The 22,065-nt window shown below is 37.3% G+C and overlaps 1 protein-coding gene across 1 annotated transcript in view; it reads right to left on the reverse strand.

Annotated features, from left to right (window-relative positions):
* Positions 1-21,289, reverse strand: part of LOC306877273 (insulin-like growth factor 2 mRNA-binding protein 2) — a 56,157-nt gene extending 34,868 nt beyond the window's left edge. Inside the window, exons 1-2 of the mRNA XM_079428931.1 lie at positions 20,935-21,289; positions 19,841-19,901 (exon numbers count right to left, since the gene is read on the reverse strand). Of these exons, the coding sequence (XP_079285057.1) occupies positions 19,841-19,901; positions 20,935-21,109 (236 nt within the window). The 5' untranslated portion in view covers positions 21,110-21,289. The remainder of the gene's footprint in view (positions 1-19,840; positions 19,902-20,934) is intronic.
* Between the last annotated feature and the right edge of the window lie 776 nt (positions 21,290-22,065).

A 22,065-nucleotide genomic window follows, 5' to 3' on the forward strand; every position in this document is an offset into this window, starting at 1 on the left:
TGTGTTTGGGATCATTGTCCTGCTGCATAACCCAAATGCGCTTGAGCTTGAGGTCACAAACTGATGGCCGGACACTCTCCTTCAGGATTTTCTGATAGAGTGCAGAATTCATGGTTCCATAAATTATGGCAAGTCGTCCAGGTCCTGAAGCTGCAAAGCCCCAGACCACCACACTACCACCACCATGTTTGGCTGCTGGTATGATGTTTTTTATGGAATTCTGTTGGTTTTACACCAGATGTAATGAGACACGCACCTTCCAAAAAGTTCAACTTTTGTCGCATCAGTCCACAGAATGAATAAATAAAAAAATTATATATATACATATATATACACACACACACACACACACACACACACACACATACTAGGGATGTGCATCTCCATAACTGAGGCGATGCGATACGCATCTCGATGCATATCCAACAATGCGATACATTAAAGATACATTTGAAGCAGCTACCGATGTGATGCAATGTCATTCACCCCTTTTACTATGCAATGTGATCCGATTTCCATTCAACGCAATGCAATTCAATGCAATACAATGCAATGGAAAAAAAAAATATGCTGCTATGCAATTTAATATAATTTAATATTTAATTATAGATATTGGTAGATGTAAACATTTGTTTTTTACAGTGCATAATATGCATCTACACTGAACCATAAAGTAGTGAGACAGATTCCTGTCAGTCTTGGGATTGCTACAGGCACTATTTATTTCACTAGTTAATCTTTGCCATGAATACAACTGTGGTTTTAAAATGGAACATTCAAATGCAGACACACAATGCACTGAGACACTCTTGCTACTGCGTTACAGAGTACATACAAGATTATGATGTTAACTACAATTTACAACGCAGTGCTTACTGCTGCAGGCGTAACTACAACTCGAGCAGCTCACTTACACACAGATCACACAGCAGCACCCCGAGCAAGCGCCACCCCGTCACAGCCCCGCCCACTGACTGGCACAGCCTATCAGAGAGCACTACACTCTCATCCAATGAGAGACAGAGGAGGCAAACCAGTGGCAAGACAACGGTCAGAGTGACTGGTCACAGTCATGAAATCACAACACTGAAGCTTAAAAATACAAAACTAAAACATTTTACTCAGTTATGTTTAATCTAAGTTAATTATACTTTCATATAATTATCACTGTTCACTAAAAAGAAAAGGACAGTTTACAGAGAGGTTTCCTCAAAAGTCATAAAAAGCTAAAAGAATCATTAGTAACAATTTAGTATATGGACCAATGCTCACTATTAACAAGTTGCTTATTAGCATGTCTATTATTAACATATTGGCAGTTTATTAGTACTTATAAAGCACATATTTTCTGCATGACCATATTCTTCATCCCTAATCCTACCCAAAACCTAAACTTAACTACCTTTCGAACTATTAATAAGCAGCAAAAAAGTCATAGTTAATGGTTTATTAATAGCGAGAATTGGACCTTAAAATAAAGTGCGACCGAATTAAAGAAAATGTTATGATCCAGCTCAAATTATTTTTTAAATTGACTTATTTTCAAATTATTTCTAATTACTTTAGTAAATAGAACTAGTAAATAAATGTCATTGCAGAAATCATTATGCATGCATTATTTAATCTCTTTAAATGAAATAGAGTGTTATCTTATATATTGGTGTTATATTGGCCACCCTGCTCTCTAATAAAAAAAAAATAATCCACATCGCTCTACAACAGCACTGTAGAAATGCATGAAATCCAGCATGGAGCGAGGAAAGCATGACAGAAATTACTACAGCATACTGTATCCTGCAGGTTCTCTGTTTGCTTAAATGTTCAGCTGAAGAGATCACAGGATTTGGAGGAGGGCACTGTTAGTGCACTGATGCATTAAGTAATCAGCATGCTGGGAGTTTGCTTTCAAAGCATGGTGCAGCAGAGTTGTTGTTAGGTAAATAAAGGTAAAGTCTGCCAGCTGTTTCCAGTACTGCTCCATTTTATGGGTCAGTCACGCACACATACTAAAAACCTTGGCAACACGAATCTGCAAGTATTTATCAGTTATTTGTGCTTTCATCTTCCACCAGTAACCGTGATCTGCTTGTTCTCCTACTTGAGAAATACCTGCTCTAAATAGCAGCCCCATTAGAGAAACACAATACTTCTGGTAAGGAGCTTGACCACTTTGCTCCTGGATATTAATGGTTGAGACAGCAAGAGACAGGAAGGAGTGTTTACATGAGGCATCCTCACCGCATCTCTAAAACAGTTTTCCCTTGAATAACATGAGATGACTAAAGTCTATGTTTATATTACAGCTCTAAAGTAATTAAAATGTTTCAGTTGAACTAATTATTGAATGTGCCTGTTAATATGCATGTCAAATTAATACAACAGCATATAATATTTGCTGAGAAATGATATTAACATCATTCAACAGTAATGCATTATTGTCTCTATAAAGGACATTGCACACTGAATCCCAAATTTTTGCATGCGTTTTTCCGTTTTTTCGTATTCCCCATCCTTTCCTATCAAAATGCATGCTACAGATGCAAAAACGCAGAGGATTGAACTTAATCCTATTTTTTTTGACATACGAAAGTTTCAGAAGCAGTATGCAAACGTGATTGACAACGTGAGGTCATATACATTTTTTAACGTGCAAAAATTTCGGACTCAGTGTGCAGTGACCTTTACTCTTCAGTAAAAGGAAGCAGTCTTGAATCAAGCAAGTCTGTGGAAAATCCTAAATCACGTCCTGTCATAGTTTACATTAATGTGACTTCATGTAACGAGTAATAAAATGAGATTGAGTCGAGTTGCTTACAAGACGCATTTATTGTTCTTCAGGAAGATGTGTGTTTCATTGGATTTGTTAGGAGTATAAATGCATCATCGGGATGGGGAGAGAACCAACAAAATCTTATGAAACTCAGAAGTGCATCATATTTAATGAATTATACACCACTTTCGTTTATACAGTCCACATCTGTCTTATAGTAAAAAATCATCTGACTCAGAAGCTCCTAATTTGATATTAGAGCAAATGTATTGACGAAATGTTGATTGAGTATTTTCCCTGAATTTGTAATTGTCATTATTAATTTTGATTATTAGTATTTACATAAAATAATGTGATAATAAAATATTAATGCAGACCTAAATGATAAACTGTAGTCTAATCAAAAGGCCAACAGCAGAGCAACTGAGAACATCAACAGTATTTTAACAAGACATGCAAAAACAACAAGGAAGTTGTAGAGGACATTTTAAAATGTTAGTGTTGACAAAACAGGGATGTGTGAGAGACTGCAGCTCATCTGAAACCCAGTTGGCGCAGTCACGGGGCTGATGATAGCATGAACTGCCCTTGGCAGACTGCTCTGGCACACTGAGACCGGTTTCTCCACTCCATAAAGTGACGTCCATCACAATCCACCTGTGCACAGAGAGCTACAGGCCTTCGAATTCAAAAAATGAATCTCTCTGAATACCATATAGCAGTCTGACAGTCTGCAAAGGAAGGCAAGTGCTGTGTCCAGTGTCATAAGATGTTACAGATACACAACACATACTCCTATGTTTACAATACAAAGCTCTACCAGCCTATGGAAATTATGCTGTAAAACAGATCATTAGACTGCAACACTGTTATGATGCAAAAACTACCAGCACATTAACATATGCCTGCCTACATTTACTCATGAACAGACCCTTCACTACACTCTTGAGCTACAACAAGCTTTGAAGAACTGAATCAGACATTTCTATGAAAACTGTTACATTCAGCAAAGCGTGCTCATTCAGTTTAAGCAATGAATGGATAATATTTATGGAATAAAGCAACAAAAAGAAAAGCCTCCCAAAAAATACCATATCAAGCTTATCACTCATGTCCAACATGTTTGCTCTCGTGTTTAGCACATATTCAGCAGCTTCAAGACAACTTCAGATTATCACTGAAACACTGATTCACAAACTTTAGCCTGTGAAAAGCACCACACATCTTCATATTCAAACACTCACCATGCTGCATTAAGAGCTGACACATCACACGAACAGACCCCAATATGACCCCACAGACACATCAGCATCATACTTTATTTCTAGGGATGCCCCCTAATCGTTCAAAATGTTATTAGGTCGCTTAGTTGCAGAAAACAAAAAATAAATCCACAGGTGAAGTCATGCAGTCCGTGAAGGACAGATCATTAACGGCTATTCTTTGGTAATACAGCACATCTGGCAGGACACCAAACGCTCACCTATCATTCATCAACCTCAAATATTGCTCATCTGAAATAAGTATTAGCAACTTCACATGGCCGCTCAATCTAATGTTAACCTAGAGAAATCCGCTATTCAAGTGTCTGTGTGGAATCTGAACAGTAGCGATCACTGCAGGCGCCGGTGCGCTCACTTGCTCTTAAAATGCTCCCTCATTGTTGGTCATACAGATAAGAGTAATACATCTTTCAAATCTGTAAAGACTCCACGTTTATTTGTGTGCACTCACAATAACAACAAAAATGCGCTTTTTATAAAATAATGAAAGCAAACAGGATACGCTGCTTTCTGCCGTCTCGGTCTCTGTGAACTCCATGTGTGCTTGCCTTATAGACATGAAAAACATATCTACAGAGAGCGAAATATCTACTTTCAACTGAACCATTTCAAATGTAAAACCAATAATCTCAGATTATGTAATCTGTATGAAACATGCACACAGGCGCATCACTACAGCGCAGTGTCGCCGACTTCATCTCTTAAACAGAGAACAAAGAAAGCACTAGTTTATCAAGTTATTAAAATGATGCAGTCTCCTGACTGTTTTTCCCTGACACTTTCATAATCATTATTTCTGCCGGTGCGCTGTGGCAAGCTTTATGCATGTAGCCTACTAGAGCACTTATTAGGCTCAAAATGGTTTATTAATAAACGTGTGATTAATGCTTCAAATAAACGACTACTAGTCGACCACAAAAATCCGTAGTCGAGGGCAGCCCTATTTATTTCTGGGGACATGTCTCAACATTTAACAAAAGGAGTAATGATGCTCATCCACGGTAAGACAACTTTTTCCACCTTAAGGAGGGACACTGTTCAAAATCCTCAGATGTTTAGACTAAACTAATGAAGATGTACCTACCCTTTACAGTAAGATAATTAGCCAAATTACACATGCATAACTGAATCCATCACAGCACCAACTGCTATTCAAACAGTCTGCTCTGAGTTTTACTTTCATTTTCACTTGAATATCCTAGAAATTAAACAGACTTATTTTGGCATCTCCGTTTGAGCTTGAAACTTAAAAGAAAATTTCCGTTATTTTAGTTTTTCAGTTATTCAGCTCCTTTTTTAGTACAAATTAAGTTTATAATTGCAACATTAATTAAAAAAACAACATGTAAAAAAAATAATATAAACATTTAGATTACAAGCTTAAAAACTTTGAATTCTCTTTTTTTAAGATTTAGGTTCAACGTTTTTTTTCTTTTCTCAATTTTACATATTGTTTCTTTTGTAAAACAGAAGAAACCTCTTTTTGTCCACACAATGTAAGTCGATGTAGTTTGGTTACCAACATTCTTCAAAATCTCTTAATAATCAAAATCACACGTGAAGTTGAGTAAATGACAGATTTTTCCTTTTTGGATGAACTCTCTCTTAAAGGTTACATTAACAATAACACTTTTGACTATATAATGCCATTTTTGTAAATCTAATTTTTAAAAACCACATATAAAGAAGAAGTCTTGAGACGGCTCATGACCAAAGACCATAAGAGACGTCAGATTTAACTCCTACTCCAGTTTAAAGTCCTCAAGCTTGACTCAGACGAAAGACCTGTGAATATCTCTGGGAAGCTTTCAGGTGTCAAATCTCATTGTGAGATTAGCAATAAAAAATATTGTCATCTTGGAAAAGATTAAGCTGCTTCAAGTGAGGAAAGACTTGAACAGTCACATAAAAGCGAGTGCCACACTGAACCGGAGCGGTTTGCTGTCTTACATTCTCTCAGATAAACGAGACATGATAGGAGGAGGCAAATATTGCATTTATTTCTAAATGCACTTCAGTAAGTTTGAAAGACAAACCCTCACTGTGGTCATTTTCAATGCACCGAAACTCATTTGGTATCCTGGCAACATGTCTGTTAGTGAACAATATCGCTGAGACCGCGCCGTTTGCCCCCTCAAAAGAGAGAAAGACAGACTTTAACGAAGGAACAGATGGGTCAAATGAACGTAAATGTCTTTTTAGCTTTGAGTTTCAACAAATTCACTTCTTCGGTCTGTCCTCAAGGCCACCGCTCAAGTCCACATGTTATTTTCCCTCAGGGGACTGAGTCAACAACATGACCCAATACATTCTGAATGAATCACTTAATGAAGTCAGTACAGGGGATTTCAGAAGAATGCTTTGTCACGGCTTATGGTTCCTTATGTTCATCTAAAACACTCAATGGTTCAGTTATGAAATGTGACAGTTCAAACTAAAAGGGATGCAGATGCAAGTTCAAGGAAGTAGTAATCAGTTACGTCAAAGTGTGGTGAATGAACTTCTTTTAATGAATGAGCAGCAATGGTCGATATTTAAAGTATTACTGCACACCAGGTGACATGTACAAATATATTTTCTATTAAAAACATGTATGAAACAATCAAAAATAAAAGTTTTCTCTGCAATATTATCTAACCTCTGGTAAGCATGCTTTGTTCTCATCAGGGTCATTCTTTGTTGATCGCCTGAATAAGTGCGCTGGCATTTTTCATTACAGTCAGACTGAAGTTAAGCCCACAAACTTATCACATTTACAATCATTTTATTTATTTCTGTTGTAGTTTATATAATGAAAATTAATAAAACATTACAATTAATAACATATTAACAGTATTATTAAAGCTATGTGGTAATACCCTAAATGCTAGACTCATTAAAAAAAAATAATGTTAAAACAGCTCAATTTTGTTAATATTTTGTGGAACCAATTATATATTTTTTTTTCAGGATTTCAAGATCAATTTAATGCATCCTTGCCAAACTAAAATATTAATTTCTTTAAAAAAAAAAAATCTTCTGAACTGCAACATGGGTTAAAAACAAGACTCAAAACTCTAAAACTTATGAACGGGATAATTATGAATCAAAATTCTGATTGAATGAATCACAGTTGAGGCTGTTGAAAATGATCCAATATTCGCGCCTGTGTCAACACTCCAGAAGAATTCTATATTAATGAAGCAAGTTTGTGATGTTGCTCAAACTAAAATCTTTCCTGTTGTTCCAAACACTCCTTAATAACAAGATATTCCTCATTTTGACTTGTTTGGGACACATCCTTCGTTATTGGTTTAATACATGGTTCCAAATGTAAATAAAGCAGTCCTGCCCACTGGCAGCCACACAAACATTATATAATACCTTATATCTTTACCATGGCTCGATATATATATATACCACCAGCAAATGTCACAGCCATACATCCAGCATGCTTGAAAAAGACACAGGCTCTTTACTTTAACAAGCTGGGATTGCCCTGTTCAAAACATTATATCCATTACAACTCAACTAAAGCACATGTATATTTTGACAGACATCATTAGGGGCCATTTAGCATATTTTGGTAAAAATGTGGATGAATAAATCAGAATTAGGGCTGTACACAATCAAATTGAAATACGGTCTAGAACATTGTGCCTGTGATTAGATTTATTTTTCAGAGACTATTGGAGTACTACAAGAAAGTAATATTTAAATCTTTCTACTTTAATTCTGTGTTACCTGCTTTTAGTTCATAAATATTTGTAAAATGTATTAGTTATTTCTGGGTAAGTAAATCCTACATCAGTGTATCAATCCTACTTCATCCTCAGAGCTGCTCTGAGAGTACAGTAGAATGTACTTATCAAAGTAATAACACTATTTATTAAAACTAGAGATGCACCGATCGACCGGCCAGGCACCAGAATTAGTAGATTTTCCATCAAGTCTGCCGATTTCAAGCCGGTCTGTTTTGACGTCATACTTAACGGCGACTGATAATGTATTTATGTCGTGCCAGATGAGGCTTGCCCAGCCTGAGTGAGTGTGTGAGAGAGACAGAAATCAGAACAAATCAGTGCAACAGCACACACAGAAAGTTATAGATGCATACCGAAGTATAGTAAAAAATATATACCTATACTATAATATATGATTTAGGTACGCAACACTGCATGACCAAAATGTTTCAACATGATTGCATTCTTTATGCATTCAAAATGTTGCAGTGTAAATGCATTTATGGCACCTCAGTTTCACCAAACAGTGTGTAAAATACTTCTAATGCCACTTCAGATGCAGTTTCTGTGAAAGATGGAGTTTGTTGACACAGATTTCATTTGAATTGTAACAGCTCTACAGTTTCTTATTATTCTGAATTAATTGAAACAATGTAAGAATTTGATGTGAAAAATGACATTTAATGAGGTCAGTAAAAAAATGAAAAAGGTAAAGGGGACATACACAGTTTCACCCAACTCGTGTTAATCTTGAGCAAGTCGTACTGCATCCTTCATATCTTCAAAGAGTCTTTAGTTTTATCATATTTATTAAAGAAAGATACAGCTTTACGATTCTCTAAAAAATAGCTTTTTTAGAGAAAAAAAAAAAGCATAAGTCACATTTTATTATTTCATTTAGATATAGGCCTAATGCATTATAATAAACACTATAAACATAGCTAGGCTATTTTAGCTCCCCTCACGCCACTACAAATCCTTTCAATGTAACAGTATTTAGAAAAGAACAAGAATTAAAAATATAAGAAGCTATAGCGAGGCTATAGAAACAACAAGCCAAACGAATTCATTTAGGCTAAAATTAAACTGAAACCAACGTTGGGTCTCATTCGAAACAAAATAAAATTTAGTTTTTGCGATGTATTTGAATGCCGAAATAATATTCATATTGTACTTCACTCGCGTTCCAATATCCACGTAAAATAAAATGTTTTGCATGACATCACGAACAGCGTCGGTTGTCGGTTAGGAGAAATAACCGAAATGAACATCCCTATATTAAAAAAATCATGAAACTGAAAAATACAGAACACACAAAACATCTAGAAAAAAAAAAGGATACTGTTATTATTTGTCAGAGTTGTGGGGTGAAGAGATGGAGCGAGGACTCAATAGTGCAAGAGAATGGGCTTTTATTGATAATAAAACAAATCAGGCTGGCAACCAGGACAAGGCAGACAGGACATGACACATGCGATGCTGAACTGGCACAGGACTGCAAACACAAGGAGATAATAAAGGGAGCAAATGAGGAGGGTAACGAGGAATAAACAGGTGGGGCAAATTAACCAATAATCAATGAAGATTAAACAAGATGAGGTCAAGACAAGTGACATGAGAGCACATGACACACAGAAAACAAAAACACAAGCACATGGTCAGCAAAACAAAATTACCAGCCATGTGCTAAACGGGACACGAACACGCAGCTAATGAGAATACTCATAAGCCGCGTGTTCACACAAGACATGACAACAAGAAAGCACGCAGCCGATAAAAACAAACTGTGTGCAAACCAAAACACACGTGGACAGAAGAGTGCACGGCCGAACGAACTCGACTGCACGCTCACACACAACGAGACAGAACATGGAGTGCAGTGTCCGAACCCCGACACGAAACAAGGCCCGCAGACTCGAACCCGCGCGCTCAAATGAAAACAGGACATGACGGGAGTGTCAGGGCTCTGTCGCAAAACCATGAATAACACTAGACCGAAGTGACAGAACCCTGACATTATTAAATGTTTATGAATCACTTAATTGTTCAACGTTCAACTGATTAGACATTTAATTATTAAAATGTAACAACCATTAAAACACAATTTGGGGAAAAAATACAACGGATTTCACAGGATCCTACATAGTGTCAGTGAAAAGGTATTGGAGATGATGAGCCTGTTTAAATGAGACAGAATAGAACATTTTAGACAAATAATGAAATTGTATTTTGATCCATTCCAGTTATGTTTTGTTTCCAGTGACTGCACACTGCCTCTCTCTAGCATGATTATTTCAAGCGGCTCTTTCTCTGTGCCCGGCCTGCAGAGTCTGTGTCGAACAGGCTAAATATTTATCAGGGACAGTTTCATTCAATGTACTCATTGACTGATTCCCACAATGAAGGCTGAGGCAGAGGCGTTTCAGTCAGCAAGAGGGTGACAAAGACACACTGTACAAAAATGGTGTAACAAAGACGTGGCTGACATCGTTTCGTCCATTGTCAAACTGCACCCACAACAGACTATCTGTGAGTACGCCACAGGGCACAGAGGACTTCATGACTGAGCTTCTTGGCTTACTAATGCCTGTATATAAGTCACCAGCAATGTCGCAGGTAGACTGTTCGTCACCTCTGAAACACTGCCCTCTGCCAACGACTCTCACAGCCAATGCAGACATGCAAACCAGGACAAGAGCCCTGTGGACGACAGCTTGTGACTCGATGAGAATTTAACCATCATCAGCAGTCTGATCAAACAGCACTTTTCACTTGTTAGTGAACACACTTTTCACATCCACAAGATGCTTCAATTAAACATGACTTACTCCAATTAATTTTAAACCCAGAGAGATGGTCAAATAAATTCAGCACATGAGGAATAGACTGTGACGGCTTCTCCAAAAACAATAAGATATCATCAGCAAACAAAGAAATATGATGATGAGTATTCCGTATATTTATGGGGGAAATAGCTTCAGATTGTCGGACCGCTTGAGTTAAGGGTTCCAAGGATACGGCAAATAACAGAAGAGACAGCAGGCAACCCTGACGAGTACCTCGATGTATAAAGAGTGGGTTAGAGCGAACAGCACCTGTGAGAACAGTGGCTGCTGGATTGGCAAACACAACTTTTATCATATTTATGAAACTCAATCCCAGACCCAGATGCTGTAGAACCGCCCATAAATAGCTCCATTCTAGCTGGTCGAAATCTTTCATCGCATCCAGAGATAATGCTGCACAAGGAGAGGACAAGCTATTCTTTGAATTAATAATATGATATAACCTGCGTAAGTTATCCGGAGCTGAGCGAGATTTAATGAATCCTGTTTGGTCATGATGAACTAGCCTATTCAGAAATTTCTCTAGACGACGAGATAGTACTTTAGCATATAATTTAACATCAGTCCCTATCAAAGAAAGTGGCGGGTAACTAGAACAGGAAGTCGGATCTTTATCTTTTTTTAACAAGAGAGAAATAACAGCTATATTAATAGCTGGGTGAAACGAGCCTTGAGTAACTGAAAAATGTATTATATCTAACATAAGGGGGCCTAAATTAGACCAAAAAGTAGTATACAATTCGATTGTAATGCCATCTATGCCTGGGGATTTGCCCTTGTTCATAGATCAAATTACTGACTCCAGCTCCTGAAGAGAGATCGGTTCTGCCAGGTATTCTGAATCTGAATCTGACAGCCTAGGTAAATCAAGATTAGACAGAAAAGATGCAAAAGAGTCAGGGTCACCATCAGCGGAAGAAGTATAGAGGTTAGAGTAAAAAGAGGGAAAGGCAATATTAATGTCTTTAGGGTCTGTCATAATGAGCCCAGATTGTGATTTCACAGCTGAAATATTAGCAAACTTTTCATTGTTGCGTAATCTTAGGACTAAAAGGTGGCTTGGTCTACTCCCTTGAAAATAGTAATTCTGCCTGGATCTTTGGATCAGGAATTCTGCCCTGGACCTCAGTAATGAATTGAGTTCGGACCGAACCGCCATGATTTTACTGAGTGTATTGTCTGAGAAACAACGCTGATTATCTCTAGTCAGATTCTGGAGCTGTGAATCTTTTTGTGTCGGTTTTTCTGAAGGAAAGAGGCATATGAAATTGAGTTATTCCTTATAAATCCTTTAACTGCATTCCAAAGTGTTCGAGGATCATCCACTGAACCTTGGTTAATTTCAATAAACTCAGCAAATTTATTTCTGAATTGGCTGCAAAAGTTTTCATCCTGTAACAATTTAGGGTTAAATCGCCATCTAAAAAAAAAATAAAAACACATTCCCATGAACTATGGCAGATCAAACCAAGAACAAACCTTGATCTGCCAGCACCCCTTAATATGGTCCGTGGTGTCAACACGTATATACATTATGCATAGAAACAAAATTGACAGTCTATTACTACAGCTTGACCTCCAGCTGAAATTGAGAAGACACTATCCATTTGAACAATTTACACACCCATCAAATAAGGCAAACATCTCATAGGAACACTGAATTAATCATTACAATTCCATCAAAACTCATTAGCATGTTCTCAAGGCCTGTGGATGGCTGTGATCCTCCATCTCTCTAGTCCACTCATGAAGGGCTGCGTCTTCATTCATAACTAATCAAACAGTGCAAAACAATACTCAGAGTTGTGCCCAGGGAGCTGGTGGGTGCTGACTCGACAAGGGCTTTCTGAGGACGTGTTGTTGATGCCCTCTCAATCATACATATGGAGAGGCAAAATGTAAATGGCTGATGCACGAGTGGGATTCATGAATAAAAATCCTACTGACAAAGTTTCACAGTTGCGTAGGGGAAGATCCCACAAACACCAGAGACATTGTGCTCTAAATGCCAAATGCAGAGATACAGACGGACCGTGAGGGATGGACAGTGACAATTCAATTATCGGCAAGTTTTAAAAGAACACAACATATGAAATTTAATAAATAAAATAGAGCCACACTCTTAGTGGCACAGAATTACAACATTACACAGGAAAAAATATATAAATATACCCCCATAATAATCCAACTTCAGTCTCTTAGAGAGCAATTTTCTCTCTTCTTCTGAGAAAAAGATTCTGGTAAATCGCAAGAAAGTATTTTAAAAAAAGATTTCAATAACGTCACAACCTTTTGCTCAGATTTGCCGGTTATTGGAGTTGTGCTAGCCATTAACTTCAAGGCAATGGCATTTAAAAGTGTCCACCTTAAAAAGAAAATCTAGAAAAATATAGTTTTAAGCACACGTGCCAAGTAAATACTCTTTGTATTCATGCTGGGTTTTGGAAAAAAAAAACATTATACCATTATAAAAGTTTAAATTTAATTACTCTAAAACATCATGTGGTGGAACCATCAGGTGAAGTTATTTTATCTTTGAATACCTTGAATTTTCAACACATCCCTGATTTGGCAGACAACCGTTTTTTAAACAGTAATAAGCAGTGAAGCAGTTGTTCAAATATTTTAAGAAATAATAAAAAAAGTTTTGCCAAACTACTTCATAAGGATTTCTTTTCTATCTTTTCATTCAAAGAGTTTGTTTTCTTCATTATAACTGGACAGATCACCCAAAATGTATTTCAATTCAGAAATTAAAAACCTGTTTATTGCAGATGACAAAAATTAACTTTTATTCACATTTTAAATATATAGTTGGTGCTTTTATTCAAAATGACTTGCATTGCATTCAAGGTATACATTTTATCAGTTCAAGAATTCCATGGGAACCAAACCCATAAACTTGTGCTAAAATTCTGTACTTACACAACTTCTGCGACAAACTATGATACTTAAATAAAACAACAGCAAACTCCACGGGTCTCCTGAGCTATGAAAGAACAACCTCTGATCAATAACATTGTCCTTTGGGCTAAAAATAAATAAAAATAAAAATGTATAATACAGGATCGCTTTCATCCATCTTTGACCTCTCGAGAAAAAAAAAAGCAACCCTCCTATCTGGTTGCCATGGTAACCATAGGATTATTCTGCTGGAATCACTGTTGGGTATAGACTCGGTTCTGCCAGAACAGTTGAAGCACTGATAATATTTGCAAACACGCTGGGTGAGGAAAAGCTCCCTTTAAGTGTATGGCGCACTCTCTTCTGAACGCTGTAAGATAAGGCAGTGTGCCCTTGATGCAGCCGTAATTAAATATTTACAGCTCCTCTATATTACGCATATTTCTTGTGACAGTTGCGCAGAAGGACAAGATGAATGAGTTCAACTGATAGGCATCTTCAGTGGACCAACAAATGAAGCTTCGTAGTAACACAACCACAAATGGTTTGGAGAAGAATAGGTTATATGAGACAGGTGGTTCTGACCAAGCCTGACACCATCTCACCAGCGCTGGGGCTAACAACTGCTCCAACACACACACACACACACACACACACTGTCAGGGCTCAGTCACAGAGTGAGCCAGTCAGGGCCGAAGTGCAAGACGTGGCACCTGCTGGGTTCTCAGCTGCCCGTTTCCCCGGCCTGCCATGCCACCCAAGAGCAAGACAAACCCCAAAACAGTGCCACTCACGCCGTGGCCGCTCAGCTGAGATATCCCACAGTCCTCTACTGCAAAGGTAAGCTTCCTTCAAGCCAAGGCTACTGGGATGTGTATCTAATAGAGAAATATTTGTGAATAATCAACATAGAAGCACATTTTCATTTCAATGTAGTTCTGAACCGTTTTATGCAAGATTTTTGAAAATAATATTTATGCTTGACAATGAGAGACATCCTGATTTGATGGAAAAGTCAGACGTAATTTGTTCTGGAAATTTTGTGACATGAATGTTTATCAAAAAAGGGAAAAATCTAGTGAAATAGATTACTGGTAAAAAAAAATGTTTTTTTAAAAAGTAGGATGGTACCTTGGCTCTATCCATCACTTTTTGATTGGATGAAGGAAGGTACATAATAAAGGGGCGAGTTTTAAACAGACTAAATGCAGAAGTTTGAAATATGTCACCAGAGAGAAGTCTGTCATTTCATCGCATGATCCATGATCCACCAGATTATATGATGCTGTGATTACATTGATAATATTACAAGGTCATTTTTTTTTTAAACAGATGACTCTTTTATTTTTTTTGCATGGATAAAATCACTCACAAAAATATGTGCATTTAGAAAATAAATAGGGTGAATTTTCACTTCATGCTGACAAAATTAAAAAAAAGCAGGAAATGACTGCAGATTTGCTTTTAAACGGCGTCTATTCACGTTAAGCCTTTTCACACTAAACCCACCAGACTGAAGCCTTTCTCCTCAACGCAGCGACAGACCGACAGACACAGATTAAATCTGAAGATTTACTGTACGCACAAAAACAGAGCCTGTACAGTCTGAGATTATAGTCCACCAGCTTTCATGTGCTTCCTGTCACCATACGAACAGTTAGAGACGATGTTTTTTAAGGTATATGCAATGAAAACAAATAAGCCAACTCGCAAATGAGCTACAGACCACTATCAGCCCTTTGCCACTCGAAGGACAGAATCCACTCCACTGACATAAAATACAACATTACACCTGTTTACAGGTACAACAATGATGCAAAATCAAAACAGACCATCTCTTTCATAATACTCAACAAATGAGAAGCATTATCCTTAGCCCGCTAGTCTATAAACAAACAAACACTTGATAAGAGCCCGTGAAGAGAGCAGCCGAAGCCCCTTCAGAAGAGATTACAGCATAAAAGCTTCTACGACAATCATTCTCACATTCTTTATGATATAATCCTTTTCTTTCCTCTGCCCCCTTTATAGCGATAAAGGGATTAACGAATGAGGAATTATGCGTTACAGTATTTTAATCTCAAAGGAGGCGAGGTTACAGAGGGCATAGAAAACACCAAGTACAGTAACACTAAAAAAATAGATTTGCTGATGTCCATGAAAGGAGCAGCAATGTGGAAGATTAGATTTATTTGTACCTCTGCATTTGATTGACAGCGTATTTATATCCACAATAGAGAAGGGAGAAGCACCGGTGCATAAAGGTTCTGCAATCTCTTTTTTAGGTTAAAAGATCTCGTGACAAGACGGATCATCTCTAATCACTTTGGCAAGGTAAGATACTGTACTGACAAACCGATATGGGGATTTTTAAGTGCCTGCGCAAATTGAGACTCAAGTTAGACAAATAGTACGTTCAAAGAGAACAACTCACTTGATATTCTATTTGAGCACAGCTTTACAGACACATTTTTATCGTGTGAAAGCACAAGAGGACATACTATGAATTTCATTCGCTCAGTTTAAACATCACTGATGTGTTACTGATGTGCTGATGCCTTAAACGTGAAAGCACCTAAAGCAATTACAAATTAAAGCATGCATCAAACTTTAACAAGAGTCTTGAGTCGTTCTAATAATCTTGCATGAATTTACACAAATACTAAAGGATGTATTGCAGAGTATTATAGGTCATGTGTTTGCCATAAGTGACAATGAATACAGCTGTGATGGGGAAAGGGTATAACTGAACCGACCTCATCTCTGAGATCCTGTAATGCCCCTGGGCTTCAGGACTAGTTCTCTATTGAGAGTTCAACTTCATAACCCACTTTTCCAGCTACAGATCTGTTCTTAGCCTTCATCTCAATCTATTCAACTCATGAGCCAATAAAGAAAAATCATTTGAACTGGGTGCATCATTTTTAGCCATCTATCCTTTCACAGACACCTTTAGATCAATTTTTAACCTGAAATCAGACAAGCAGAGTGATTGGGAATTAAAGCAAAAGGAGTAACTACTAGTTTATAAATATAATTATAAACTTATAAAAATATAAAGTAAAATCCATCATGTTCATCAGAGTATGCATATTCAAATCACAAATAATTGATCGACTATAATCAAGTAAACCTCACAGATCATCACTATTACACAGTAACAATTTCACTAATAAATCAATTCCTAAAACAAAATGCATTATTATTCTGAAATGAACCACATTTTCTGTAATCAATTCATATGTGTTCAATACACTACAATTTAAATATAAATGTCTGCAAGCTTCAAACTCATATTTTATTGTTTGGATTTAGCTAAATAACAATCATTTTATCAGATCAATAACAAACTGAATTGTTCCTAACAAACTAGATTATTAAAATAGCAGGCTTGCCACCACACACAACAAGATATGACTAAAGAAAATATTTATAAACCTCTCCTGGTAGTTAAGAAACCAAATTCACAAAAACAGTCACTTCAAATGACAAGAACATGAATTGAATATGTGGTTAATTACTGTGGAGAACAGCAATAAAAACATGGTATTAAAGCATATCTAAATTGTGAACATTTAAAAATACATTATTTGGACAACATTTCAGAATCATTTTAAAATAGTCATTGCATGGTTAAAACATCAATGCACTGTAAATGTATCATTTTAAACAGAAATATGTATATTTTAGAAGAATGAGAAGCACATTTGAAACTATTCACAGCATTAAACGGCATCTCTTACATACATACAGCTCTATATTATTCCATGCTTCCACTCTCTTACTGCAAACACACAGGACTCCAGAATAAAACATCTCATGAAAACAGGGAGAATCCTGAAAGGAGCTCAGTAAAGCACTGCTTAATGCAAGCCGAGATTTAAGAATCTGAAAGTAACATACAGCAAGGGAAAGAGCAGCTGCTTTTCAAGACATTGTGTAAACCCATAAAACCACTGCAATAGAACTTTCACAAACTGCATTAAAATACTGGGACATTTCTGTTCAAAATAGATATTCAATACCAGTGTACAAAAATATGTTTTTTGAAATAATTCTCCTAGAAATTATTCTTTAGTCTCATTCTGATTATTGAAGTTATACAATTTTTTTAAATATGAAAACCTGTGAAAATAAACTATATGACAAATGTGCTACATTATTAGATTGAGTTGTTCAAATTCTATGTAAAATGTATAATTACTTTTTTTACAAGGTAAAAAGTTTAAAAGCATTGTTCATGAAATTCTGATTTGTTTTACAGCTTGATTTGTGAAAATAAAAAACACAATGGATCACTGATATACAATCAAACAGTAGCTGATCAATATGACAATTAGGCAAAAACAATACTCATGTCTATTTAGACTATATATTTTGTCATATGCTAATGTGATCATTTATATTTTTAAACATTGTTTTGGGTGCTGTATTAAAATGCATTTACATGTAATATTATTTATCAAAAACAGCCATGATATAACTACTTAAAACAAATCAGCTGCTTAAAAGGCATGTTTGTTTTTAATTATTTCTGAAAACGGTAAAGTCTGTTCAGCAAATGCAATATACCATAATAAACATTAAAAGTAGCTCTATTTAATCACTTACGTGGGCTAATTTAGTGTTTAATTTTGTACTTTTAATTTAGCATCTTCTAACAGAAACAGTTTATCATAATGTCTGCATGTATATCATTTTCTAAAGTCTTACAGAAAAAAAAAAAACCTACCAGTGTTAAACAACTGCCAAACAATAAAAAAACTGATTAAGAAAGGCAACAACTCTGTAAACAAGCAAGTCAGGGTATGAACAAAATGTAAGAATCAGATACATGTAAGATAATGCACATAAATGCAATTTTCTTTAAAGCTGTGTTAAATGCTAATGACATGAAAACGATTCAGTCCTAATTTATACAAGTAGGTAATTTAACACAATATGGATATATAAATGAAAACAGGTTACTAAACACACTCTTTAACTGCATTAAACACAGAATGCACCAAGGATTCGGTGAAATATCGATAACATTAACACAGGTTAATACAAATAATCACAGCAGCAAAAACTAACGTGAATATCCACTTTACATGCGTAATGTATGAGCAATGCTAAACTAAACTGCACTGTAAAATTAACACTGGCGTAAATAATAACCGAAATACCTATAATCACGGACAATATGGGCATGGGAGACTGCAGTACCATATCTAACACATAAAACACATGCATGTGTGTGAGGATTATATTCCGACATAAATGCATCCAAATATCGCATATGCGTAACCTGAGGCGCTTCAGATTACACTTCGGATTCTAGAAGCACTCTAGAACTGCGTTAAACGTTCTAGAACGTTCTGCTCGTGCGTGCTGCTTTCAGTCATGTTAGGTTGACTCTAGCAGCAGCATGGCCGACTCTTCCAAATCAAAGACTGGCCATCTTGACTGCGCGCTTTACGCAACACGCTCCCCGAGCTACATGCGACCCTCTGAGGCGCCAGAGACCAGTATTAATATGTTCCCCGAGATTGCACCTTTAAAGCAAGGTTATTTTTCGATTTAAGTGTTGTGTGTGACGCCTTTTCTGACAAGGAGACGCCGTAGCAGGCGTGCATTTGACATAAACTGTAAATGTGCACATGTAATTTTACATAAACCCTTAAATCTCAAGGTTGTGGGCTGTTCTCTAGCCATTTCTATGCCGCCCTCCCGTGGAACACAAACGCAGGGCCTATAGGGGAAGTCACGTGGGCCACGGAAGGGCCTAAACACGCGCCATGAGGTCATGCACAATGATCCTGCTCTTGTACAATTCACGTGTAAGAAAAAGGGCGTAATGTCAGATTTCAGATATAAAACTTTATTTGCATATTAACTACCTGGAGCTATTGCACGTAAAACAAACACGGCGTGTTCTTGAAGCTTTTTTTTTTTTTGAGGGAAAAATCTGTGCTAGATTATGCAAAGAAACAATATCAATGTGCTTTTCTACGCCTGAGCGCTTTTACAGTTTATAACTATAACTTCTGAGTCCAGGCCACGTTGTTCCAGTATTAATACTTTTAATGCAAACGAGCTCATTAACCCTGACAAGAAATGCATTAATTAAAAGTCAAATAAAATAAACAGGCAAGAAGAGCATGGTCTGTAAAATAAAGGTTACGCCTGAGGGACAAATACACAAAATCTAATTTAAATAGAATTGTCCCTACACATCACATCTTCACAAAGACAAACCAATGCACCGCCAACTTCCAAATACGACAGAGTTCATGCTTCTTCAAAAGCATATAAATAAAGCAAAGTTATTACCTTAGTTTTTTAGGAACAGAGTAGTCGACCTCGATCACTTTCCCATGCAATTCAACTTTCCCTGCGAGCAAAAAACAAAACAAATGTTCACAAAAAATTACAATACTCCAGTGCATTATGGACACTGCTCAAATATGCATTTACTCCGTTTTTATTTAGAAAACAAACAGCCGTGCGTGCAACGTAAATACGTGGGATACAATCACACGTGCAAGCTCGTGCTTATAAAAGCACGTCGGCGACGCAGTGAGTTTTATCATGTTTACATGTAGGTGTAATATATTTACCACGTTTCTTATTATGCCTGATGATATTATGCTTGATGAGCTGATACGATATGAAGAATGGGCAGCCATGCTTTCCACTAACCACATACGAGCAATGAGGAGAGTTTGAAGAACGGGAGGTCAAAGGATACGACTCTTCTGCCTAAATTTGCCCTGTTTCTTCAAGTAGGTTTGGATGTGTACTTTTCTGTTGCATGCACAACGCCTCGCGAGCGTGGAAGAATATAGAGGTGTTGTGCTGTGCATCTGTTGTGTATGAGTGGCCTGGCGCAGCACAAAAATTGGCATCTCACCTCCGTCCCCCTCCAGCTACCTGTTTATTAGCACTTTCCTCCAGACCCCCATCACCCACCTTTAAGACACCTCGTAAAAACATACCTGGACACCATAGGAACATGCACGTGACGCCTTCTTCTCGCTCAGTTCGCTCGCTTCTTTTCAATAAAATCAAGACAAAAAATAACTGAAAAATAATTACGCCTGCCACCCGAGCATCAGACCCATCCGATACATTCCTATGGGCCGATGGCTGAGGAATCACCCCCGTTCAGCACCTCGGCTCGGCGAAACAAGCGTGCATTTCAAGAATTCTAGCATAAATTCAACTTGTATCGCGTCTTGGAAGCGAGCGAGCGCGAGTGTGATTGAGCTCGCGGCGTTTGAGAAGAACCGGAGCAGCGCGCGGCTGATGCACGAGCGTTAGTTTCTCTTTTCTTTTCCAAGAAAGTCTTTTACGGTGTCAGTCCAAGGTATATATATGTAGATGTATATAACAGTGACTTTGCGCGACGTGAAAAACGCACTTACCGGATAGAGTCTCGATGGCTTTAATCGCCCAGTTCTGGTCGGGGAAGTCCACGAAGGCATAGCCGGATTTGAGCAGGACCTGGTCGGTCACGGGAAGCTTGCTCTCGCCGAAGAGCTGCTTCAGGTCCTCCACGGTCACCGAAGGACTCAGATTCCCCACATAGAGTTTGTTCATGGTCTAAATCTGTACGTCCAGATATATCTGCGCGCGCGTGCAATGGATTGCTCGAAGTAGGGAAAATAAGAAGAAAATAAAATAGAAAAAAATAAAATAAACGTGCTGAGAATCAGCAGTCACCCGCCAGACCCCCCTGCTACATAAACACAACTCTGTTCCTGCTCAAACTCTTTTACTGGGATTGAAAAAAAGTGTCGTTGCGACGTTACTCTGTTGCCAACAAGCGCCGCCTCTAAATAAAACCGCTCTTAAATATCACAAAAACACTTTTGATGTGTTTATGGACTTAAATTGGTGTCTGGTGTTCAATTTGCCACTATAAAGCATCGGATAAGGCATAATGATAAGACTCAGTGAGCAACACAGGAGGGTTAGTTCATTTCAATCCGTTTACAGAGAGAATGTCTGTTCAAGTCAATATATATATATATTATAATGACAGGTCATACAGCCCTTCAGCTTGTGTTAATAAACGGATGCATGAGTATTTAAAACACTTTCAGAAGCAGCTTTCATTTGCATGTGTGATTGACAGCTTGATTGGCGTCTTTAGGGTGTTGTGGATTGATGGGCGTTTTCCTGTCCCTTGTCAGAATAACTCGTTTTAGATTGGTTTACAGTCTTCGTGTTTAATTCGATATTTAATCTACGATTAATAATTGGGACTGTAAAACTGTAAGCACAGACTCCAAAGAGAATAGCAGCTGGAAAATGGGACTTTCTCTGGGAACGCCCATGTCAATGGAAAAGAAACAGGAATGTGGAGAAACCTTATGGAATTATGATTTGGGAGGAGCATGAACGTTATATATGAATATAATGCATTGGTTCCACTTATGTAGACTGTGGTATGAGCCTTCCCAAGAGGACTCAAATCTCAAATCATTCTTTATTGCATATGTGTGTGCATTCAAGATTAATATTGAATATCCTGATGATTTCATTCATTGCAA

Source organism: Barbus barbus (assembly GCF_936440315.1).
Source record: "Barbus barbus genome assembly, chromosome: 11".
NCBI lineage: Eukaryota > Metazoa > Chordata > Actinopteri > Cypriniformes > Cyprinidae > Barbus > Barbus barbus.